This window comes from Bombina bombina, chromosome 4 (genome assembly GCF_027579735.1).
Source record: "Bombina bombina isolate aBomBom1 chromosome 4, aBomBom1.pri, whole genome shotgun sequence".
Taxonomy (NCBI): Eukaryota; Metazoa; Chordata; class Amphibia; order Anura; family Bombinatoridae; genus Bombina; species Bombina bombina.
The window spans coordinates 125,606,867-125,633,334 of record NC_069502.1 but is presented as its reverse complement, the minus strand read 5'-3'; the positions used below and the strand labels follow the sequence as shown (position 1 = coordinate 125,633,334).

Below are 26,468 nucleotides of genomic sequence, written 5' to 3'. Positions count from 1 at the left end.
GAGCCGTGAGCTCCGGAATAACAGAGCTTAAAACAAGTTTTTTTCAGCCTTAAACCACTGCTTCTGCCTCCCACAATAGCCCGTGTGCATCTCAGCCTTGACACAGCAGGTGTCCGGCAACTTGCCACCAGCACAGGCGAAAATCACCTTGCCCCCACTGAAAGCACATCGGCACATGTAAGTGCGCCTGCATACGACAGGATCCAGAGTGTGGATTAGCTTACAGCACCTGATCACGTTTGGGAGACATCTGCTCACGGCCGGATGACCGGTCCCCCCGGTCCTGCAGGGCGACAAGGACACAACCGCGGAGACCCGAGCGGACACAGACTTAACCCCTGAGGCCCAGACACGTGGCGCATTGAGGCGTCAGATACACCGCTACAGTTTCTGCAGGGGGCCTCAGAAGAACGCACACAGATTGCCTTGCAGAGCCGGGCCGGGAACACACGAGGCTGACTACGGGCAGCGTGGAGCTGACAGCCCCTGGTGGCACGAAAAAGGGAACAGCGGTAAGAGGACAGCCGCCATCTTTCTTAGGGCGCTGAGGGAAGAACAGCTAATAGGAGACTGGGACTCTGCGATTACCCGGCCCCAACAGAGTTGACTCTTGCTTCGGATCCCAGAGGGGACACGGCCCACTTCTAACGGCAGACCATAGGAACACTGCCCTGACGGTTAGTGGGAAGACTGTCTCTGCCTTCAGTCACTTGCGCAGGTAAAAGGGACATCTATTGCATGAGTGTTTGGGGAGAGGAGAAGGAGGAAAAAGGACAGCCTAATACTATCTTCCTCACTAGACTAATTCCCCAACTATAAAACGCAGTGCCTGTTACTCCCCCCCTGTCTTGCCGGGAGCTGTCTGGGGTGTATAAGCCTGAATGAACTGCTAAAAGCCAGGCTGGTGTGAGACTTTGTTGAGACAAGTGAGAATCAGCCAACCCCATTGCTATAGGCACGGAACCCTGAGACAGAGCTGAGGCTTAACCTGCTGTTTTATACTCTATTGATATCACATTTCAAGCAGACATTGTGGGACCACTACTTAGGGACTGCAACACTTGAACCCCACCGCTATAGGCACAAACACTGTGACAATCTTGGAAATTGTTCTGCTTTTGTGTCCCCTATTGGTAGCACCTTTCAGGCGGACATTGTGGGACTGTTATTGAGGAACTGCAACATTTTCCCTTGGCATCAAACAGACCCAAGATAGGAGGATAAACTCTGTAGTATTGCCTTGATGTTTAATGTTTTTATCAGTTTGTTTTGCACTACTACAGTGTTATATTGGTACAGTTAGGTGTGATATTGCTGTAATCTGACTGCCTGGGTTTTATGGATAAATTTCTGGCGGTAGGTAAAATGTCTGGGAAAAATAAAGGCCCAGGAAAGACTAGGGGAGCTGCTGACCACTCACAGGATATGACATCTACTATACAGGACACCCCTGCGATGTCTATGGACACACATGTGGTGGTGCAGCAGCTCTCCTCCATCTTTCTCCCTAAAATGGAATGCTTGCAAAAAGGCCTTGATCACTTAACAGGGGAGATGAAACAGTTTTCTGTTAGGTTTACTGAGATGGAAAACAGAGTATCAGGGCTTGAGGACACATCAGTCACGCATAGCACCCAGATAGATGTCTTAATGAAACAAAATGTAATCCTACACCAGCGACTAGAGGACCTGGAAAATAGGTCCCGTCGCAATAACTTGCGTATACTAGGGATCCCTGAGAGTGTGAAACCTAAAGACCTCATCCACTTTGTAGAAAACACCTTGCCTCTATTACTTAAACTTACTCCCATGGTGTTCAGGGGCAGTGTAGAGAGGGCACATAGGGTGGGCCCGGATAGGCAGCAGGAGAGAGGCAATACACAACCCAGACAGGTGATGGTCAAACTTTTACATTTTCAGCTTAAAGTTGAGATCTTACGTGCCTATAGGAAAACTTCCCCAACTATGTACGAAGACTCAAGGATACTCATTTTTCAGGATTACTCCTCTGAACTTATGAGGAAACGTAAAGAATTTTCTCCCTTATGCTCTAGGCTCAATGGGGAAGGCAGGAAAGTATACCTTTTGTATCCCGCCAAACTAAAACTCCTAACCCCCTCAGGCCCCAAGTTTTTTGACACACCAAGGGAGGTCACTGAATTTCTGGGTAGGGAGCAAGATAGGTCAGCAGCAGGTTCGCCCAGATCCTCACGCTCAGACCCAGGATGAGAAACACTGAGTACTGCATACTTCAGGTCTATTACTATCAAATAGCATAGATAATAGAAATCTTTAATGATCAGGTGGAATGATTTTTTTATGCAGGCAAGGAGACAGTGTGGCTGTTGAAAATTATGTTACAGTTTTATATGTTGATGTTTATATCCTGTTTTTTATAGGTTGGTTTCTAAGTGTTATAAGTGCATTACATTTGCTGAACTCTTGCAATATTGGGACAAACACTCTGTGCTTCGGTACAGAGCAGATGGTGAACGTTAGTTTAGATAATCCAACCAGAAATGATGAAAACAAACCTCCCCAATTATTGCCATATCAGGGACTAGCAATGAAATTAATCAAGTTGTTGAAGTGTTTATTATTTATAATCATAACTCTACCAAAATGCAACCCTCACAGGTTTGAGGCACAGGTTTGGCACGAAGGTGCGGACCAGTTAAAGGTATGTAGCTCAGATCTACAGGTTAATTTAAAGGTAGACGGTACTACTCAACCTAGTGAGTGCTTAATCTTAAGCACATGTTTGTTATTGATGCAATGTATTAGTTCATGTATACCTGTTGACAAATATCTTCTCTCTCTGGCAGAGGTCACACCAATCCAAATTGATACATCACCAGACCATGGGGATCACTCTCTGAACCGGGATGGTAGGTGGGTTTGCTTTTTTTTTTTTTTTTTAATCTCTCTCTTACACTCACCTTGTCAAAGAGGGTGGCGGCTGGGACGCACTATCAACACATAAATGACGGTTAGACTGTTTACATGGAATGTAGGGGGGGATTAACTCCCCAACTAAGAGGAGCATGATTCTGACACATTTAAGACGCTTAGGGGCTGGCATAGCACTACTACAAGAGACCCACCTCTCGGAGGTGGAGCATGAAAAACTTAAGAGAGACTGGGTGGGAGCGGTAGAGTATGTTTCGCACACTAGCTCAAGCAGAGGGATTGCGATCCTGATTGGGAAACGGGTGAATGCTGAGGTACTAGCAACACACAAAGATAGTGAGGGGAGGTACTTAATTGCGAAGATTAGGATCAACCACAAAGTGATGAAAATCTGTAATATATATGCCCCAAACTGCAAATCCATAGCTTTTTGGACCACACTCATTCAAACACTGACACCGTATTTGGGGACAGACATAATACTGGGGGGGGGGGACTTTAACCTGGCTCCTAATCCCATGTGTGATAGGATGCAGGATGCAGAACGCTCTAGGACGGGGCCTAGGCCAAAGAGCAAGGGAACCTTCGAAAAGAAAGTGTTCACTAGACTCTCTGACTCTCTGCATCTGGTTGATATTTGGAGACTGCGAAACTCTGAAAGCAGAGATTACACATGCATATCTAGGGCAACACCAACACTCTCTCGCATAGACCTTTTCCTGTTATCTCCCAACCTCATCCCGAGCGTAACCAAGACAAAGATCCACAATGTAGTGATCTCGGATCACGCCCCTGTGGAGTTAGAGATTTCTATAGGCCCCTTTATCTCTAATAAAAACACGCTAAAATTTCCTGGCTATCTGTACACCTCAGATGCCTTTGTAAAACATCTGACTCATGCATGGAACGATTATTACACTGATAATCAAGTACATACGAGTACTCCGGAGCTGTTTTGGAACACTGCTAAAGCAGTGCTCACTGGGGATATCATATCCTATGTAGCCACGCTACGAAGGAATCTGCAAGCTAAGCTGCAGAAATTACAAGAGACCCTGACAGATTCTTACCAAGAATACTGTCGTGACCCGAACCCCTTGTCACAGGACAAATATCTTACTAGTAAGGGTGAGTTGGATGTCTTCCTTCACCACCAGGCGGTCACGCAAATCCTTAAATCCAGTGCTAGATACTATAGAGGGGGAGATAGGTCGGGCAAACTGCTCGCCTCGCTGACAAAACATTGCGAGGCACGCAAGCCGATTGCTGCCCTTAAATACCATAATATCACCCACAAGACCCCGGAATCTATTGTGAAGGCCTTGGCGGAGTATTACTCCACCCTATATGCCACTCAGGGGTTGCCCCCTGAGGAGACAATCTCTGCATTTTGGAAGGACCTTGACCTACCACAGATCAGTGCGGAACAATTGGCGGTTTTGAACGCCTCCATCACCCCAGAGGAGGTTACGAGGACGATCTCCTCCATGTCTAATGGTAAGGCGGCAGGCCCTGATGGGCTGCCGATTGAATTCTACAAATTGTTGAAGGCACAGGTTACTCCCACCCTCACCAAATTATACAATATATATTATAAGGATCTGATCCTCCCTCCCAAGACCTTCACTATGGCACATGTATCTCTGATTCCAAAGCCAGGGAAGGACCCCGAGTTGCCTGAGTCATACCGTCCGATATCTCTTCTCAACTCGGACTACAAGGTGCTCATGAAAATCCTGTCCGACAGACTAAAACTAATATTAACTGACATCATCCACCCTGATCAGACGGGGTTCATGTGTAACAGAACCTCAGTGACTAATGTGAGACGGGTATTACATGCTATGGCACACTTTTCAAGTGAGTCAAACACCGCGGGAGCACAGACTGAGTCGGAGGCCTTCCTGCTATCCTTGGATGCGGAGAAGGCCTTCGACAGAGTGGTCTGGAGCCATTTATTTGACGCCATGAGGCGTTTTGGTTTCGAGGGTGCCTTCCTAGCCTATATCAGCAACATATACACTGCTCCCTGGATTCATGTTATGGCCAATGGCTTGTTTTCACCATGTATCACCCTACAGAGGGGAACTCGTCAGGGATGTCCCCTCTCCCCCCTTCTCTTTAACCTGGCCTTGGAGCCCTTAGCAATTAAGCTGCGTAAAATATACCCAGGCATCGTCATAGGGAGCGCCAGGTTACACCTGGCGCTGTACGCGGACGATATGCTCCTATTTGTAGAACAACCGGTAAAGTATATCCCCAAAATCTTGGCGACCATTGAGGCCTTTGGGTCCTTTTCGGGCTACAGGGTAAACGAAACCAAGTCGGAGATCTTGTGGCTCCGTAGACACCGTACCAAACCGAATACTTTTCCGTTCCGGGAGGCTGCTCCCACCTTGACTTATTTAGGGATTCGACTATCCACGGACGTGGATACTTTATATAAAACCAATATCACACGGGTGAGTAGAGAGGTCGAGCAGACTTTGGAGGGCTGGAAGAAGCTCCCTGTGTCTCTCTCGGGGCGAGTCAGCCTGATAAAGATGGTGATTCTACCGCGAATTTTGTATCCATTATTGATGCTACCCCTATTAATATCAAAGAAAGACCTGGCCTCATACACGCGAGCTATAATAGGCTTCTTATGGAAGGGGGGCAGATCGCGGATAGCCCTTAATAAATTATATGCGCCTCCCTCTCAGGGAGGATTGGGTCTGCCCAACCTGCGGTTATATAATTGGGCGGCACTGAGTCGCTTGGTACTGGATTGGCAGCTTAACACGGAGCACTTCTGCACGAATGACCTGGAGGGCTCGGCGCTGGGGGACTATAGTATAGCTTTCCTGCCCTTTGCTCACTTTGGTGATATCCCTGCAGGGATTCGAGGAAACTTTCTATATAGAGACATACTGAGGGCGTGGAGGTTGACGCTCCGTCATCTAGGACGCACTTGTGTGTCCTCCAGGATGATACCGCTAAAGTACAACAGTGACTTCCCCCCGGGAGTCGACACCTCCCCCTTCATTGTATGGGAAGGTGCGGGCTTACGCTTGGTGGGAGATGCTCTGGATTACTCTACGAAGGGAGTTAAAACATTCACTGACCTGCAGCACCAGTATGGACTACCGAGGAGGCATTTTTATGCTTACCTACAAATGAGACACTATATAGACCAACTGATTAAAACTGACTCACATTTTTGGGAACCACATGCACTTAACCCTTCTATGGTATCGTTTAAGTTAGGTAAATTCACACTTTCAGGACTATACAAAACACTACTTGGCAAGATTGAGACAAAAAATCTGGAAACACTGGTGGATAGGTGGAGCACGGACTTGAGTAGAGAAGGCCTGCCGGAAACAATTCTACAAAGCTTAGAGAATGTGAGAAGGGCGACCCTATCTATGACATTCAGAGAGTCCCAGGTCAGAATGCTACACAGAGATTACCTGACTCCCCGAAGGACATCTAAATGGAATTCTATGGTAGTGAATGAGTGTAGTAAATGTAGACTGACAGACCCTGATTTTCTTCACTATTTTCTTATGTGTCCTAGGATTGGACAGTTTTGGGGACGCATTGCTTACTGGATCACCAATACCTTGATGACCAGAGTTGAAATTGGAATAGAACAGGCATGCTTTTTGAATTGGGGAGAGCAGAACCCCAAAATGAGCCCCTTACTAACGACAGTAATACTAGTCGCAAGAAAAGTTATACTGAAGGTTTGGACTGAAAAAACAGCGCCCTCCTTTGTGACGTTTAGACATAGTCTCTTTAGGCAGCTTCTCATAGAACAACTAGATACTAAGATGGACACTAGCAAGCGCCTAAAGCATTTTCTGAACAAATGGCAGGTTTATATAGCTACACTGAGTATTGAAAATCAGAGGCGGATCTTGACACCCTTTGCCCATACTGAACTCATGCTAACAGCCTCCCTGAGGGGTGAATGGGGATTTCTATACCAACAAATAGGCGGTGGAGGGAGGGATTAAAACATACCAAGGTGCTTTCCCCTTTTTTTTTTTTTATTCCCGCCATCATCAAGGCCAGAGAAGTGTGACCACAACGGTGTAACTAGAAGACATACTATTGTCAACAGTAGACTTATACTAAAAGATTATGTTTGTTATTGTTTATAAAGTTAAATGAGGAGGAGGTATATTATAGTCACCAATGAAGCTCAGTCACTAAAAAACACAGAAATTTGTATGCAAAGTGAGGCAATCTCTTGCTAATTACTGAAGCATGATGCAATGGAATCTACTGTCCTCACCAATGATAAACTTCTAATTGTGAAATCTATCTGTACATTTTATTGTAAACCTTACTGATTGGTACACTTGAAATCGCAATGTTTGTAATATGTATTTCACCTCCTACATCCTCAATAAAAAGTTAATTTAAAAAAAATAAAAAATTGCATGCTCTATCTCAATCATGAAAGTTACAATTTTACTTTACTGTCCCTTTAAGCTACAGCGCTACTGCCTGCCACCCTCAGTTTCCGTCCAAGCAATTGCATCCGGTGGCTATAGTCAGTGCAGTTGCAAACATTAGCTACCCTAAGTACTAGGCTGTGTAGTTTATTTCAAACCAAATGACGACATATACATTTGTCCCCACCTTATGCAGGATGTAATCAGAGATTCCAAGTGATTAAAGGGACAGTCTACACCAGAATTTTTATTGTTTAAAAAGATAGATAATCCCTTTTTTTTACCCATTCCCTAGTTTTGCACAACCGACACAGTTATATAAATACACTTTTTACCTCTGTGATTACCTTGTATCTAAAGCCTCTGCAAACTGCCCCCTTATTTCAGTTCTTTTGACAGACATCGATTTTAGCCAATCAGACCTGGCTCACCTGAACTCCACGTGCACGAGCAGTGTTATCTATAAGACACACATGAACTAACACCCTCTAGTGGTGAAAAACCTGTCAAAATGCCCCAAGAGAAGAGACGGCTTTCAATGGCTTAGAAATTAGCATATGAACCTCCTAGGTTTAGCTTTTAACTAAGAATACCAAGAGAACAAAGCAAAATTGGTGATAAAAGTAAATTGGAAAATTGTTTAAAATGACATTCTCTATCTGAATCATGAAAGTTTATTTTGGACTAGACTGTCCCTTTAAAGTAAGAATACTGGGGGTGGAGCCTGGAGGGAGAGCGGAATGGCCGCATAAAGGTAAAGCTCCAGGCAGCCAAAAAGATCAACAGGCGTATTTGACCAATTTGCCTCATGCTAGCCAAGAGATAGATGTCCGGAGGCAAGATCAAAAGGACCGGAGCAGTTTGAGGTTAGCGGCGGAACGCCGCGCTGAGCACCCGACAAGGAAATTACTCACGAGTAGAGGAGCGGGCAGAAAGGAGACAGCGGCCATGCTTGTATCCCACGTGGCAACCCGACGATAGATCCAGAGCACACAGTAGTGCCGGGCTCATCTCAAAACAGCAGATGTGACTTGCGGTGTTTGCCGCATGTCCGTGGAGGACCAGTAATGTAAGGCAAGGGGTATCCTCACGAGGGGTCTAGTCACTGTGGCGGTGTTTGCACCGTGGGTGACCCTGCATAGGTAACGAGAGAGATAGTTACACACGGGGACACGCAGGGAGGCCCGCAATTGCCAACGATACCTCACAGCATCGAATTAAACACAGAAAGGCACAAAAAGCTGCAGGGGGGAAAAATGAGCAGCACGAGCCCCTATGATCAGTAAGAACAAGGATGCATTGTGAGGCACTGTAAATGACCCTCCACATGTTTAGCTGAAGCTTGCTTAGGCCCTGCAGGATCACATAGACCTTTTCAGAACTAAATAGGGGTCATAAGAGACACATGTAGTGAACACACCGGCATTACCTGAAAGAGGCCTTAAAATAGAAAGTAAACTGAAGAGGGCCAGAAGAGGGGACTGTAAGTTGTTGTGACATCATCTGTGGCCTATGGTATGCTTCCCCACCAATATACAGATTTTGGAAACACGATGACAGTGTACTGAAGGGGCACTTAAGTGACTAATAGACTGCTGGAGGTGAACATATTGATTTACACATAAGTTAGTCTCTGCCTGGTAATTGAGGAGCCGCAGGCATGGCCTCTAGAAGGAACATTAAAACTACACCAGCTAACAAGCAGGCTACGGCGCCCATCTTTTTTAAAGCTTCCAGGGGGGAGAGGTCACCAGAACAAAGATCACCCCAAGCAGACAGAGAGGGAGATAACGACACGAACCCCCTCCCAGAGGCGGGTAGCCACGAACCCCTAACCAGAGCTGATCTAGAACAGCTGGTGTCAAAACAGGACATTTCTACAAATTTTGAGAGGCTCCTTGAAAAAATTGAAACGCTCCAGAACACGGTCGCTAACAGTCTATCGGAACTTAAACAGGAAGTGGGCGATCTAGGTTCTAGAGTGGACTCCTTAGAAGAAAGTGGAGAAGCTCTAACAGAAGGCCTAAATGATCTTTCATCTCAGACGACAGCCCATCAACAAGAGCTGGATGATGTACATGACAAGCTCGAGGATCTCGAGAACCGCAGCCGCCGCTGCAATATACGCCTTAAAGGTGTCCCAGAATCGGTAACCCCAAAAGAGCTGAATACGTATCTACTCAATTTATTTCAAGGTATCACAGGGGTCGAAGGTGAGGAGAAATTTCAGATAGAAAGGGCACACAGGGCACTTAGGCCAAAACCTAAAGGTGATGACCCGCCTAGAGATATAATAATTCGCATGCTCAGATTCCAAGAAAAGGAAGAAATAATGGCGGCAGCACGCAGACACCCGACATACAAGCATCAGGGCAATATCATCCAGTTCTTTCAGGATTTATGCCTAAGGACACTACAGAGAAGAGGGGCTCTTCGTCCATTCACAGCCCTACTGAGGAAAAATCAGGTCCCGTATAGATGGGGATTCCCATTCGCTCTGCACATCTCTTGGGAAAATAGAGTCATATCAATTAAAGACCCAGCAGAGATCCCAGAGACTTGCAGAAAAATGAAACTTGAACCACCTACTTTTCATCAACAAAGACCCTCAGCAGGGGGTGAAGAGGGTAACAGAATGCCACTCCAGAAGAAGTGGACTCGTGTTCCCGAGAAGAGAAAGAAGACATGAAGATACAGGGACTTTTTTTCCTTTTCTTTTTCTTTTCAAGGTTGAAATTAAGTGATACTTAGTGGTGCTCTGTCTTTGGACTTGGCCGTGCTGGACTTGCACGACCGAGTGGTGCGAGACTTTTCAGGACATGAACGCCGGACAGATGAGTATATAATACTGTTAGAGTTGTATTTTTCTTACAGGTTTTTTTGTTAATAATGTGTACTGGACTTTGGTTCGAGGTTCTGAAGAAGACTGTTTATTAAAATTGATCAGTATGATAGAACTGTTAAAGACTATGACCTTTGCTTCACAGGAAGGTCACTACACTTGAGGTTGCAGAAGTGGCTTTATATAATAGTACGCCAGTTTGAGTCATTATAAGAAAGTAATTTTTGGCTGCCTTTTAGGCCTTTCTAAATGTATTGTTTAGTCGAGATTGGCTTATTTTATGTTACGTTGAAAAGTTATTGCATGTTTTTGTTTCTATTCTTCCAGGCTGGGTCTCCAATAAGTAAATACGAAGTTCAAATCAGGGGATTAGGGAAACGGGAAACACCAGAGGAGTCACAGGTTAGGTTGTTGAAGCCCAGACATAACACTGAGGGGATCACAGCCATAAGGGGGGAGAGGAGACATGGAGTGAAGGGTACTGCAGGATGTCACCACACAACATAACCATACTTACTCACAATGTTAGGGGACTAAACACAGACACTAAGAGGAGGACTGCTATAACCCAATACCTGAGGACAAAGGCCAAAATTATCTTTTTACAAGAGACCCACTTTGTGAAGTCATCTATCCCCAGGTTTTGGTCACGCCACTTCCCTCATCACTTCCATTCCACCTCAGACTCGAAAAAAAGAGGGGTCACGATATTGGTGCACAGATCTCTCGACCTAGTAATTGACAAGGTGACCACAGACAAAGATGGACGCTATGTTATAGTGCAGGGGACAATTCAGGGTTCTAATGTGATGTTATGTAATTTATATGCCCCTAATGAGACTCAAAATGCCTTCTTCAACACAATCTCTTCTTTACTTACACAATGGTCACAAACTAGAGTGATCCTCGCCGGGGACTTCAATGTTAATTTGGCCCCTAAGGAGGGGACTGGGAATTCCAAGCTTTCTAACAAACAGCACAGACACAACAGCATAGTCAAGTCCATTAAAAATTCATTGGAGGAACATAGCCTTATTGACACGTGGGAGGCAATGGGTAGACTCGACCACGACCACACTTATTACTCCCCGGCACATAAACTATACACCACACTTGACTACATCTATATTAGCCAAATATTATCACCTTCTCTGGTGAAGGTGGGCACTCAGGCATGCGTCTGGTCAGACCACTCCCTGGTCTACGCGGAGATGGCGGGCTTAATTAACTTCGCCAGACAACGCTCATGGACATATAGTTCGGGCTTGCTGAGGGACACGGATATATATGGGAAGGCACAGAGGGCACTCAGGGAATACTGGGACATGAATATGGGTTCAGTTAATAATCCATTGGTGGTTTGGGAGGCGCATAAGCCCTTTATTAGAGGTCTGTTAATAAAGGAGAAGTCAATTAAAAATAAAACGTCAGCAAAATTAGTAGATACCCTTCAGAAAGAAGTTGAACAATTAGAAAAAGACCACCGTCAAAACACATCCACTCACATTTACCAACTTTTAGTGGCAAAGAGGAGGGAGTTGGCTAAAATCTTGAATGACGCTTCCGTTAGGGCAGCCCTGCGGATGAGAGCCCATTATTTTGTATACGCCAACAAACCCGATAGGTTCTTGGCATACAAATTGAGAGAAAGAAATAAATTCTTCTCCATCCCTAAGCTTTATACAGAAAAGGGGGATCTCATCACACACCCACAAGAAATAGCTGATAGCTTCGCAAAGTATTACGAAACTCTCTATGATGGGAAAAAATTAGGGCCAGGGGATATAGAGGACAAGACGAGACAATTTTTAGAGAGAGCAAGACTCCCGACCGTAAAAGATAGTGATTTAGAGAGTCTTAACAAGAAAATAACTAGTGTAGAGGTCCTGAGGGTAATTAAGGATTTGAAAACTGGTAAGGCGGCAGGCCCTGACGGACTGACCGGGGAATACTACAAACTTTTTAGAAATGAGCTGATACCCCATTTGGTCAACTTCTGTAATGGAATAATGGAGGGTTGGGAGATACCTAGAGAAACACTTAAAGCTAAGATAATTGTGATTCCAAAAGGGGGAAAAAACACTAAATTATGTCAGAATTATAGACCGATATCCTTGATAAACCACGACATAAAGATATTTGCCAAGATAATGGCAAATAGATTAAATCAGATAGTCCCCACGCTGGTCCACCAGGATCAAGTGGGCTTTGTACAGGGAAGGGAGGCCCCGGATAATGTTAGGAGAGCTACCACCTTAATAGATTTCGCGGGGGCTGCTGGGACCCCAGCTCTATTCCTGTCATTGGACGCAGAAAAAGCGTTCGACAGGGTAGACTGGGGTTTCATGTTTACAGTGCTCTCGACCATGGGGTTTAAAGGGTCCTTTATACAGGCTCTCAAAGGTATCTATTCTAGTCCACCAGCGGTAGTGGGGGCAGCGGGACACATTTCTAGACAAATAACAATCTTGAACGGGACTCGACAGGGGTGCCCACTGTCACCATTGTTATTCGCCCTATGCATAGAGCCACTGGCCTCACATATTAGGAATGAAAAAGATATCAGGGGAATACAGGTGGTGGATTCAGAACATAAATTAATGTTGTTCGCGGATGACGTGTTACTAACGATAACCAGGCCCCTACACTCATTAACACACCTGTACAAAACATTAGACGAGTTCTCAATAATTTCGGGCTACAAGATTAATGCTGCCAAGTGCGAGGCTCTTCAGGTCTGTCTCCCAGCACACACGAAAAAGATGATTGAACTGAATTTCAATATTGAGGGGGGGAAAAAGCACATCACTTACTTGGGAGTTAAACTAAGCGACAGCTGGTCAGATCTATATAAGTTAAACTATCTTCCAATTTATAGGGCCATTAGAGGTGACTTGGCAAAGTGGAAAAAAGGGAAATTCTCATGGTATGGTAGATTGACGGCGATCAAAATGAATCTCCTACCAAGACTGATGTATGTTTTCCGTGCTCTGCCCATAGGTGTCCCCACTAGAGACCTTGAGGCCTTACAAGATGACTTAATAAAATTCTTAAGGGGCGACGGAAAGAGTAGGATCGCGGCACAGGTGCTGAAACAGCATAGACAGTTGGGGGGAGTGGGAGTACCAAATCTTGTGGACTATTATCGGGCCTCAAGACTGGCCCAAACGGTGGTGATGGGAAAGAGTGACAATGAGCTAATCTGGACTAGGTTGGAGGCAGCTATAGCAGGTTATGATAGGGCAGCAGACATCTTATGGGATACAGAAAAGCTCCCCAAATCAACAGACTATAAATCACCGGTTACAATGGAGGCCTTAGGTCTTTGGTCAAAAATCACGAGAGGACTAAAACTGTGTAGACCGGAATCCTTGTGTAAACCCATTAAATTCTTGATACCTAGGGAACTGAGGAGAACGGTCGGAAAATGGGAAAACAAGGGGTTGTATAGAGTGGCAGACTTCTTGCAGAACTCAAAAATTCTCACATTTAATCAGATTAAAGACAGAATTGAACCAGAACCCCTGCATTGGTATTTATACCTACAGATTAGTGCAACCATACATACTTACATGTCACCAAAACGGTCTACGCCAACTACAGAACTAGAGACAATGTTAAGAGCTCCGTTCAGGGGGAAAAAACTGATCTCACGAGTCTACCTGCTAATGCAAAAGGCGAGAAGCCAGGCTAAGTCACCCTTGATGGAAAGATGGGAGGGGGACCTGGGTGAAGTCAGGGAGTTAGGTGAATGGGAAGATTTACTGGGGGAAGCCAGCAAGGGCTTACTTAGCGCAGACCTAAGGGAGAATGCTATCAAGGTGTCGTTTAGATGGTACCTCACACCGATCAGAACGGCACACTATGCGGCTGTACGCGACGGCAATTGCTATAGAGGTTGTCGTGAGAAGGGGACATATCGACACATGTGGTGGGATTGCCCTAGGGTTCAGTCACTATGGGAGAAAATGTCACTGCTGATAGGCACACTTTTGAACGAAAGAGTTTCCCTCACGATTTCACAGGCTCTGCTACATGACAGGGTGAGACCTTTTAACAAGGCAATTAACTGTTTTATTAGAATACTATGTACGTGCCTGAGAATTTGTGTCGCTAGACATTGGAAAGAAGGGACGCCCACGTGGCAGGAAGTGACGGATAAAATCACAGACACCTTTCAACTATCAGAGGCGGCGGCATGGGCACAGGGGCAGACGGAGCAATTTCATAAGACATGGTATTATTGGGTGTTGAGGAAGGGTGAGGTGCGGATTCTGGGAGATCAGGCAGGTCAAGGCGTAGATCAGGCGTAGGACCCGTTAGGGTAAGATTGAGATGTTGGTTTGGGTAGCGGTGATACATCCCGTTTAATTAAGGGTAGTTCTGAGGAAGATTTGTGATATACACTAATCCTCATATAAGATGGAGACATTTTAACACAGCCTGGGAGAAGGGGGGGGGGGGTTGAGGCTTACAAGTTGGGGAAATTGTATTTTCGTTTTTTGTGTTTTTTCTTTTTATGTACAAGGAGTCAATCTTGCATACAGGCACAGTATAGAAGGGGTGGTCTAGGCCATCGAGGTATATTTAAGGTTTCACATTATCTACATGTCTGTTAATGTTAGATGTTGTCATGGTGATTCTTACTTGTGCTTGTAATTTTGATAGCCATTGTATTTTTGCATAATACTCAATAAAAATCATTTCAACTAAAGTAAGAATACTTATAAGTAACTTATCTTTGGCTCATATATGATCAGGTCAAACTAAATTTGATATGACGGTCAATCATTTTGGGTGATTCAGAGCCAATAACCAATTGTATAATACATACAATTGAAATAAACCTATAAATGCAACATAATAGATCATTGTATGTCTCCAAACTTAAACATGAACTAATTGAATTTACTGCAAGAGTTTAACTTTTGTTTGCACACTGATTTATTAACCAAGTTTATAAACAAAGTGGATTTTAGTCATTTTCAGAATACACGTCATGGAATAAATAATATCACACCTGTATATGAACAATTGAGTGTGATCCATATGTATTTATTTATTTCTGTAGTGTAACACCTGCAACTATATTTGTTAACAATATAACAAATAACACTTTTTTTTAACCTTTTTTTCTGTAGTGTCAAAGTTGACAGCAGGGCCGCAACTACCGCCAGAGTTTTGGACATAGGTACAACATCACAACAGTACGCTAGGCAAAGTACAGTGTAATGTAGTACCTACCTCCATTTGGCGCAAAGGGGTTAATCTAAGCAATTGAAGGGACATTAAAGGGATAGTAAAGTCCAAATTAAACTTTCATGATTCAGATAGGGCATGTAAATTTGAAAAACTTTCTAATTTACTTTTATCATCAAATTTGCTTTATTCTCTTGGTATTCTTAGTTGAAAGCTAAACCTAGGTAGGCTCATATGCTAAATTTCTAAGCCCTTGAAGTTCACCTCTTATCTGAATGCATTTGACAGTTTTTCACAGCTAGAAAGCGCTAGCTCATGTGTTTCATATACATAACATTGTGCTCATGCACGTGGAGTTATTTAAGACTCAGCACTAATTGCCTGAAGTGCAAGTCTGTCAAAAGATCTGAGATAAGGAGGCAGTCAGCAGAAGCTTAGATACAAGGTAATTACAGAGGTAAAACAGTGCTGGTTAAGCAAAACTGGGGAATGGTAAATAAAAGGGATTATCTATCTTTTTAAACAAAACAAATTTTGGTGATTACTTTCACTTTAAGTAGTAAATGACCCAATGTGTTCAGCTGGTTTCCAGTAGTGCATTGTTGCTCCTTAAAGGATACCGAGAGAATGAAGCAAATCTGACAATAGAAGTCAACTGGTGAGTGGTTTTAAAAATATGCTCTATCTGAATCATGAAAGAAAACAAAGTGTTTCATGTTCCTTAAAGCTAAGCTGTTTATTTTTAAAGCTATCAGGAAGCCCTTGTCTGTATAGAACTTGTCTTTAGAAACTGTTCATTGGCTGACAAGCAGAAAACCACTGCTTTATGAATAGTTTAACACCTCATACAAAACAGAAACAGCTCAGTACTGGAACATCCATTTTGTAAAAAGTCCTTTTAGATGCAACCACAAAAAATAATAAAAAATAATTAAAATGTTCTAAAAGGCCATGAAACCCAACACTTTTCTTTCATGATTCAGATAGAGAATATAATTTTAAACAACTTTCTAATTTACTTCTATTATCAAATTTTCTTCATTCTCTTGATATCTTTTGTTGAAAAGCAGGTCTCTATGCTTAGGAGGAAGCCCATTTCTGGAGCACTATATGGCAGCAGCTTTGCAAGAATGCTATTTGCAAGAGCACTAGATAGCAGCACTATTTCCTGCCATGAAGTGCCCCAGACACCTACCTGGGTATCTCTTCAACACAGAATATCATGGGAACAAATCAAATTTGATAATAAAAGTAAATTGGAAGTTTTTTAAAAAATGGCATGCTCTGTGTGACTCACAAAAGAAAATGTTTGAGTTTCGTATCCCTTTAATGGTAAATTGCCTTTGTCCCTTTAAAGGGATATAAAAGTGTAAAAATAAAATGCAAATTAATTAAACACACAGTTAACGTTAAAGTGCGGCAATGCAGTGATGGGAGTTAGCTGAACACATCTGGTATACAAATGGTATGCTGTGTCTGAATCACAAAAGAACATTTTTGGGTTTCGTATCCCTTTAATACAGGGGTCGACAAAACGGTTTAAAATTTAGGAGAATATTTAGCAGCCTGACATACTTTTAGGAGCCAGATAGTGGCGTTTGTATATAGATCTATGGAGTATAACACAACAAGTTAGGAGCCAGGGCTAAAATTCTAGGAGCCAGTGGATCCCCGGCTCCTGGATTTGTCAAGCCCTGCCTAAATGGTAAATTTCCTTTGTTCCTTTAAAGGGATATTAAAAGCATAAAAAGAAAAAGGGATTAAATATACAGGTGGCCCTCGTTTTACAACGGTTCAATTTACACCGTTTCAGAATAATAACCTTTTTTTCCAGTCATGTGACTGCTATTGAAAAGCATTGAGCAGTGCATTTATTAAAATAGCCAGTAGGTGGAGCTGTCCGCTTGTGTTGCAGCAAAGCCAAGCAAGCTAAAATTAATCAGTTTAACCAGACCTGAGCTATCGAGCAGATTTCAAAGGAACAAGATCTTCCTATCTATAAATCAGTCCAGATTGGAATGCATAGAAAACATAATTTATGCTTACCTGATAAATTTATTTCTCTTGTAGTGTAGTCAGTCCACGGGTCATCCATTACTTATGGAATATATCTCTTCCTAACAGGAAGCTGCAAGAGGATCACCCAAGCAGAGCTGCTATATAGCTCCTCCCCTCACATGTCATATTCAGTCATTCGACCAAAGCAGACGAGAAAGGAGAAACCATAGGGTGCAGTGGTGACTGGAGTTTAATTAAAATTTAGATCTGCCTTAAAGACAGGGCGGGCCGTGGACTGACTACACTACAAGAGAAATAAATTTATCAGGTAAGCATAAATTATGTTTTCTCTTGTTAAGTGTAGTCAGTCCACGGGTCATCCATTACTTATGGAATACCAATACCAAAGCTAAAGTACACGGATGAAGGGAGGGACAAGGCAGGAACATTAAACAGAAGGAACCACTGCCTGAAGTACCTTTCTCCCAAAAATAGCCTCCGAAGAAGCAAAAGTGTCAAATTTGTACAATTTTGAAAAAGTGTGAAGTGAAGACCAAGTTGCAGCCTTGCAAATCTGTTCAACAGAGGCCTCATTTTTAAAGGCCCAGGTGGAAGCCACAGCTCTAGTAGAATGAGCTGTAATCCTTTCAGGAGGCTGCTGTCCAGCAGTCTCATAGGCTAAACGTATTATGCTACGAAGCCAAAAAGAGAGAGAGGTAGCCGAAGCCTTTTGACCTCTTCTCTGTCCAGAGTAAACGAAAAACAGGGAAGAAGTTTGACGAAAATCTTTAGTTGCCTGCAAATAGAACTTCAGGGCACGGACTACGTCCAGATTATGCAAAAGTCGTTCCTTCTTTGAAGAAGGGTTAGGACACAGTGATGGAACAACAATCTCTTGATTGATATTCCTGTTAGTAACTACCTTAGGTAAGAACCCAGGTTTAGTACGCAGAACTACCTTGTCTGAATGAAAAATCAGATCAGGAGAATCACAATGTAAGGCAGATAACTCAGAGACTCTTCGAGCCGAGGAAATAGCCATCAAAAACAGAACCTTCCAGGATAACAGCTTGATATCAATGGAATGAAGGGGTTCAAATGGAACGCCTTGAAGAACGTTAAGAACTAAGTTTAAGCTCCACGGCGGAGCAACAGTCTTAAACACAGGCTTAATCCTAGCTAAAGCCTGACAAAAAGCCTGAACGTCTGGAACTTCAGCCAGACGTTTGTGTAGAAGAATAGACAGAGCAGAAATCTGTCCCTTTAACGAACTAGCAGATAAGCCCTTTTGTAAACCCTCTTGTAGAAAGGACAATATCCTAGGAATCCTAACCTTACTCCATGAGTAACTCTTGGATTCGCACCAATATAAATATTTACGCCATACCTTATGGTAAATTTTTCTGGTAACAGGCTTCTTAGCCTGTATTAAGGTATCAATAACCGACTCAGAGAAGCCACGCTTTGATAGAATTAAGCGTTCAATCTCCAAGCAGTCAGCCTCAGAGAAATTAGATTTGGATGGTTGAAAGGACCCTGAATTAGAAGGTCCTGTCTCAGAGGCAGAGACCATGGTGGACAGGATAGCAGGCGCTATCAGAATCACTGAAGCTCTCTCCTGTTTGATCTTGGCAATCAAACGAGGAAGCATCGGGAATGGTGGAAACACATAAGCCATGTTGAAGACCCAAGGGGCTGTCAGAGCATCTATCAGCACCGCTCCCGGGTCCCTGGACCCGTAACAAGGAAGCTTGGCGTTCTGGCGAGACGCCATGAGATCCAGATCTGGTTTGCCCCAACGATGAATCAGTTGAGCAAAGACCTCCGGATGAAGTTCCCACTCCCCCGGATGAAAAGTCTGGCGACTTAGAAAATCCGCCTCCCAGTTCTCCACGCCTGGGATGTAAATCGCTGACAGGTGGCAAGAGTGAGACTCTGCCCAGCGAATTATCTTTGAAACTTCCAACATCGCTAGGGAACTTCTGGTTCCCCCTTGATGGTTGATGTAAGCCACAGTCGTGATGTTGACCGACTGAAATCTGATGAACCTCAGAGTTGCTAACTGAGGCCAAGCTAGGAGAGCATTGAATATTGCTCTTAATTCCAGAATATTTATTGGGAGGAGTTTCTCCTCCTGAGTCCATAATCCCTGAGCCTTCAGGGAGTTCCAGACTGCGCCCCAGCCTAGAAGGCTGGCGTCTGTTGTTACAATCGTCCAATCTGGCCTGCGAAAGGTCATCCCCTTGGACAGATGTGGCCGAGAAAGCCACCATAGAAGAGAATCTCTGGTCTCTTGATCCAGATTTAGTAGGGGGGACAAATCTGAGTAATCCCTGTTCCACTGACTTAGCATGCACAATTGCAGCGGTCTGAGATGCAGGCCCGCAAATGGTACTATGTCCATTGCCGCTACCATTAAGCCGATTACTTCCATACACTGAGCTACTGACGGGTGTGGAATGGAATGAAGGACACGGCAAGCATTTAGAAGTTTTGATAACCTGGCCTCTGTCAAGTAAATTTTCATCTCTACAGAATCTATAAGAGTCCCAAGAAAGGGAACCCTTGTAAGTGGTAATAGAGAACTCTTTTCCACGTTCACCTTCCACCCATGCGACCTCAGAAATGCCAGGACTATCTCTGTATGAGACTTGGCAGTTTGAAAACTTGACGCTTGTATCAGAATGTCGTCTAGGTACGGAGTCACCGCTATGCCTCGCGGTCTTAGTACCGCCAGAAGTGAGCCCAGAACTTTTGTAAAGATTCTTGGAGCCATAGCTAATCCGAAGGGAAGAGCTACAAACTGGTAATGCCTGTCTAGGAAAGCAAATCTTAGGTACCGATAATGATCCTTGTGAATCGGTATGTGAAGGTAGGCATCCTTTAAGTCCACCGTGGTCATGTACTGACCCTCTTGGATCATGGGAAGGATGGTTCGAATAGTTTCCATTTTGAATGATGGAACTCTTAGGAATTTGTTTAGGATTTTTAAGTCCAAGATTGGTCTGAAGGTTCCCTCTTTCTTGGGAACCACAAATAGATTTGAATAGAATCCTTGCCCGTGTTCCGTCCGCGGAACTGGGTGGATCACCCCCATTAGTAAGAGGTCTTGTGCACAGCGTAGAAACGCCTCTTTCTTTATTTGGTTTGCTGATAACCTTGAAAGATGAAATCTCCCTCGTGGAGGAGAAGTTTTGAAGTCCAGGAGATATCCCTGAGATATGATCTCCAACGCCCAGGGATCCTGGACATCTCTTGCCCAAGCCTGGGCGAAGAGAGAAAGTCTGCCCCCCACTAGATCCGTTTCCGGATAGGGGGCCCTCTCTTCATGCTGTCTTAGGGGCAGCAGCAGGTTTCTTGGCCTGCTTGTCCTTGTTCCAGGACTGGTTAACTTTCCAGCCCTGCCTGTAACGAGCAACAGCTCCTTCCTGTTTTGGAGCGGAGGAAGTTGATGCTGCTCCTGCCTTGAATTTACGAAAGGCACGAAAATTAGACTGTTTGGCCTTTGATTTGGCCCTGTCCTGAGGTAGAGCATGGCCCTTACCTCCCGTAATGTCAGCTATAATTTCTTTCAAGCCGGGCCCGAATAAGGTCTGCCCTTTGAAAGGAAAATTAAGCAATTTAGATTTAGAAGTCACGTCAGCTGACCAGGATTTAAGCCATAGCGCTCTGCGCGCTTGGATGGCGAATCCGGAGTTCTTAGCCGTAAGTTTAGTTAAATGTACGACGGCATCAGAAACAAATGCGTTAGCTAGCTTAAGTGCTTTAAGCTTGTTCATAATTTCATCCAATGGAGCTGTGCGAATGGCCTCTTCCAGAGACTCAAACCAGAATGCCGCCGCAGCAGTGACAGGCGCAATGCCTGCAAGGGGCTGTAAGATAAAACCTTGTTGAACAAACATTTTCTTAAGGTAACCCTCTAATTTCTTATCCATTGGATGTGAAAAGGCACAACTGTCCTCCACCGGGATAGTGGTACGTTTAGCTAAAGTAGAAACTGCTCCCTCCACCTTAGGGACCGTCTGCCATAAGTCTCGTGTGGTGGCGTCTATAGGAAACATTTTCCTAAATATGGGAGGAGGGGAAAAAGGCACACCAGGTCTATCCCACTCCTTGCTAATAATCTCTGTAAGCCTTTTAGGTATAGGAAACACGTCAGTACACACCGGTACCGCATAGTATCTATCCAACCTACATCATTTTTCTGGAATTGCAACCGTGTTACAATCATTCAGAGCCGCTAATACCTCCCCTAGCAATATGCGGAGGTTCTCAAGCTTAAATTTAAAATTAGAAATCTCTGAATCCAGTCTCTCTGGATCAGATCCGTCACCCACAGAATGAAGCTCTCCGTCTTCATGTTCTGCAAACTGTGACGCAGTATCTGACATGGCTCTCACCTCATCCGCGCGCTCTGTCCTTATCCCAGAGCTATCGCGCTTGCCTCTTAATTCTGGCAATTTAGATAATACTTCTGTCATAACAGTAGCCATGTCTTGCAAAGTGATTTGTAAGGGCCTCCCTGATGTACTTGGCGCCACAAAATCACGCACCTCCTGAGCGGGAGGCGAAGGTACTGACACGTGAGGAGAGTTAGTCGGCATAACTTCCCCCTCGTTGTCTGGTGATAATTTCTTTACATGTAAAGATTGACTTTTATTTAAAGTAACATCAATGCAATTAGTACACAAATTTCTATTGGGCTCCACATTGGCCTTTAAACATAGTGAAAAAAGAGATTCATCTGTGTCAGACATGTTTAAACAGACTAGCAATGAGACTAGCAAGCTTGGAAATACTTTTCTAAATAAATTTACAAGCAATATAAAAAACGCTACTGTGCCTTTAAGAAGCACAAAAAGCTGTCACAGTTGAAATAACAATGAACCAAAATAGTTATAGCAACCAATTTTTCACAGTAAATGTGTTAACTTAGCAAAGGATTGCACCCACCAGCAAATGGATGATTAACCCCTTAATACCCAAAAACGGATAACAATGTAATAATTAACGTTTTTATCACAGTCAAAACACACTGTCACAGGTCTGCTGTGACTGATTACCTCCCTCAAAATGAATTTTGAAGACCCCTGAGCTCTCTAGAGACAACCTGGATCATGGAGGATGAAGTAGACAGATTGTGACTGAATTTTTACTGCGCAAAAAAGCGCTAAAATAGGCCCCTCCCACTCATATTACAACAGTGGGGAAGCTCAGATAACTGTTTCTATGCAGAAAACAAAGATGGCCATGTGGTAAAAATCATGCCCCAATAAGTTTTATCACCAAGTACCTCACAAAAAACTATTAACATGCCAGTAAACGTTTTAAACATACATTTGAAAAGTTATGAATTGTTATTAATAAGCCTGCTACCAGTCGCTTTTACTGCAGTTAAGGCTCATACATTATTTCAGTATTAACAGTATTTTCAGAGTCAATTCCATTCCTTAGAAAAATACATTCAGTGTACACACACTCATCAGCCTAATACCAGTCGCTATCACTGCATTTAAGGCTGAACTTACTTTACATTGGTATCAGCAGTATTTTCTCAGTCAATTCCATTCCTCAGAAAAATAATTTACTGCACATACCTCATTTGCAGGGGGGCCCTGCATGCTATTCCCCTTTTCTGAAGTTACCTCACTCCTCAGATGAGAACAGCCAGTGGATCTTAGTTACGTCTGCTAAGATCATAGAAAACGCAGGCAGATTCTTCTTCTAATACTGCCTGAGAACAAACAGCACACTCCGGTGCCATTTAAAATAACAAACTTTTGATTGTAGAAATAAACTAAGTTAAAAAACACCACAGACCTCTCACAGCGACCTATCTTTAGTTAGGCTGCAAGAGAATGACTGAATATGACATGTGAGGGGAGAAGCTATATAGCAGCTCTGCTTGGGTGATCCTCTTGCAGCTTCCTGTTAGGAAGAGATATATTCCATAAGTAATGGATGACCCGTGGACTGACTACACTTAACAAGAGAAAGAACTGTTTGCAGAAAAATGCAAGTGAAGTCTGTGTTGTGTGATTATTTTATTAGGTTTATAATGCTGTTTAGAAAATGTTTTTGTTCATTTAACTTAGTTTAATTATATATTCTGTGTTGTGATTATTTTACAAGGTTTATAATGCTGTTTAGAATTTAAAGTCTTCATTTCAAAGCTTTAAAAATAATGTATTAGGTGTTACTTATGACAATTTTGAGAGGGGCTTGGAACCTAACTCCCTCACTTCCCATTGACTTACATTATAAACTGGGTTTCAATTTACAATGGTTTTGATTTACAACCATTCCATCTGGAACCTAACCCCGGCGTAAACCGAGGGCTACCTGTATAGTTAAAATTCCAGAGCAGCAATGCAGTGCTGGGAGTAAGCTGAACACATCTGGTGAGCCAATAACAAAATACAAATGTGTGGAGCCACCAATCAGCAGCTAGCTCCCAACAGTGCATCGCTGCTGAGGATATGCACATATGCTTTTCAACAAAAGATAACAATAGAACAAAGAAAATGTGATAATTGAAGTAAATTTAAAATGTCTTAAAAATACATGCTCTGTCTGATAAATCATGCACGTTTAATTTTGACTTTCCTATCCCTTTAACTAAAAATGGTGATAACATGGCCCAAAGACCCTAGTATATAAAACATTTTGGTTGCCTCGGTATAAAGTTGTTATAAATCCCAGCTCGTATGTGTGTTATCTAGAATATATTATCTAGTGTCAGTTCGCTTTATATTCGAGTAGCTATTTTTTCTTGCATACTTTGCATAAGGTATTAGCATGGTGCATGACGTAACACATGGCATTAGAGAAATACAAAATGACACACAGCACTCATTACCTGACATATTATTTTGACATATGGCGCTTCCTTGGAAGACGGGTATGTTGGGGAAATCTTTTTCCCATTCCTTGTAAAGTCTGTTAATTCCGAAAGGCGTTGCTGTAGATTTGCAAAGTTACAGCACAATCTCTCCAGATTTCTAGCCATATTAAGGACATCTTTGTCAGGAAATGGAGCATTGGTTATTAAACTAGGGGATCCATGACTTCCATGGTGATCAAGTTTTGGAGATGTTGGTCTGCTGGATGGCTTCCTGTGTGGATCAAGGCCAAGGATCATCGAACGATTTTTGGGTTCAGTTTCTAAGTTATTTACAGTTAAGGAATTCCTTTTGTCTTCAAAGTCACTAGCACTTGATGTTGGACTATGATCACAACTGTAACTCCTAATTTCCTCTATTAGCTGTTTTTTGGTAAGAAGGGGAGGCACAGTTGTATTTCCAGGTATCAAGAGCTCACGTGTTGCAAGGTGATCATCCTTGTAGTGGTTATCAGAATACTTTTTCTTCGCTTGCAAACTAACATAAGAATCATAGCTAGAATGTACACTTGGGATACCAGTTGAGGAAGCTGAATTATCCTCATCAAAATTGACTTCCTTCACCAACAAACGAATCATGTACTTGTCAGAGCTTGATGATGGAAGAAATGCTGGATCACAGTTTTTCTGTCGCCCAACTAAGACTAACAACATTTTATCTGTCAGGAAGCACAAGCCTTTTGGTCTCTCATTCTTCTCTAACTGGATTTGTTGAATATTGGGTATGCTAGATGATGTCAATGAATACACAAGAACATGGCTGCAAGTATTGGAAGCAACAGCTACTATATGAGCTCTGGGATCAAAAGCAAGTATATCTGGAACCAGAACTCCAGGAATACTTACTCTTCTAGTAGAAGTTACTTTCTTCTCAAAGGTCACAAGGATCAAGTGGGAAGAATCCTGTCCGCTCCCAGTTATAATATCCTTAGGTTTCAAGTTAATAAGTGGACTCAGTTCAGATTTAGAGTGGTTTACTATAATATGGGTGAGATCTAACATGTTAGGTGAAGTTACAGGAGAATCTGTTGTCAGAGAAGTTCCAGAATCTGTTGATTTCCGTCCATCCATAGAGAATTCTTCATCCATAAGCAGCAAAGCTGGTTGTGTTGATAAAGATATTTCAGCACTGGCTGGAACATCAAAAGCTATACCTGAATTTAAAGCACAAATTCTGTCTAAAGGAAGCTCAGTGGTGACTGCAACTTGAGCATCTACAGTAGACTCAATTGCACAGATGTAACCTCCAACATCAAAAATTGGGCAAAATGTGCAAGCATTTAAAATTTTGTGCTTGGAATCCCAAATAAAAGAGTGAAGAGCACTGCCAATAGCAACCACAAGACGACTGCCATCCTTAGTCCAGGTTGCACAATGAATGATACCTCCGCTTTTAATGTCTGCTTTGACATTGGAATTGTCAGATCGCACGGAGTACAAAACAGAGACATCGCGCTTTGTCAGAATGACCAAGATATCTTTACTTGGATGCCACACACAGCCCTGTGGGAGCACAGGAAAGGGATCTCTAATCTCACAAGTCTGAGATACAACAAGCTTATTCTTTTCCAGGGAGTTGTAATACAGCTGCCAAACAGATACATGTTTCTTATGCTGGACAGCCAATAGAGCTGGGATATCATTTGCGAAAACCGGTCCCCAGTAAAGACCATGTACATGTTCAAACTGTCCAATCACAACAGAGTCACCAAACTTAGGTTCTTCATTATCAAGATGCAAGGCTGTGAGTACAACTTGTCTGCCATCTGTCCAGGCCAAACCATACACAGGGTGGATTGCTTGATACAGAGCATTGAGGCCACTTCTAAGAAGTTTACCTTTCCCCAACTCCATTCCATCTATACAAAAAAAAAAGATATATAAAATAAATACTTAAACTTAACAAAAAATTTTTACAGAGTAGTAATTACATTTCTTCAATAACAAATTTGTCCATATAATTGAAGAGGGCAATAGTGTTTATACAAGTGATTAAAGGGACATTAAACCCAAACATTTTCTTTCATTATTCAGATAGAGAATACAATTTTTAAAAAGTTTCCAATTTACTTCTATTATAAAAATTGTTTTTATTCTCATGTTATTCTTTGTTGAATAGATATCTAGGTAGGTAGCGTGCACATGCCTGAGGCACTACATGACAGGAAATAGT

General features: G+C 43.0%; 1 protein-coding gene across 1 annotated transcript in view; it reads right to left on the bottom strand.

Annotated features, from left to right (window-relative positions):
• WDCP (WD repeat and coiled coil containing) overlaps positions 1 to 26,149 on the bottom strand; it is a 60,495-nt gene extending 34,346 nt beyond the window's left edge. The window contains exon 1 of the mRNA XM_053709633.1: positions 24,254 to 26,149. Within this exon, the coding sequence (XP_053565608.1) occupies positions 24,254 to 26,149 (1,896 nt within the window). The remainder of the gene's footprint in view (positions 1 to 24,253) is intronic.
• Positions 26,150 to 26,468: the final 319 nt, after the last annotated feature.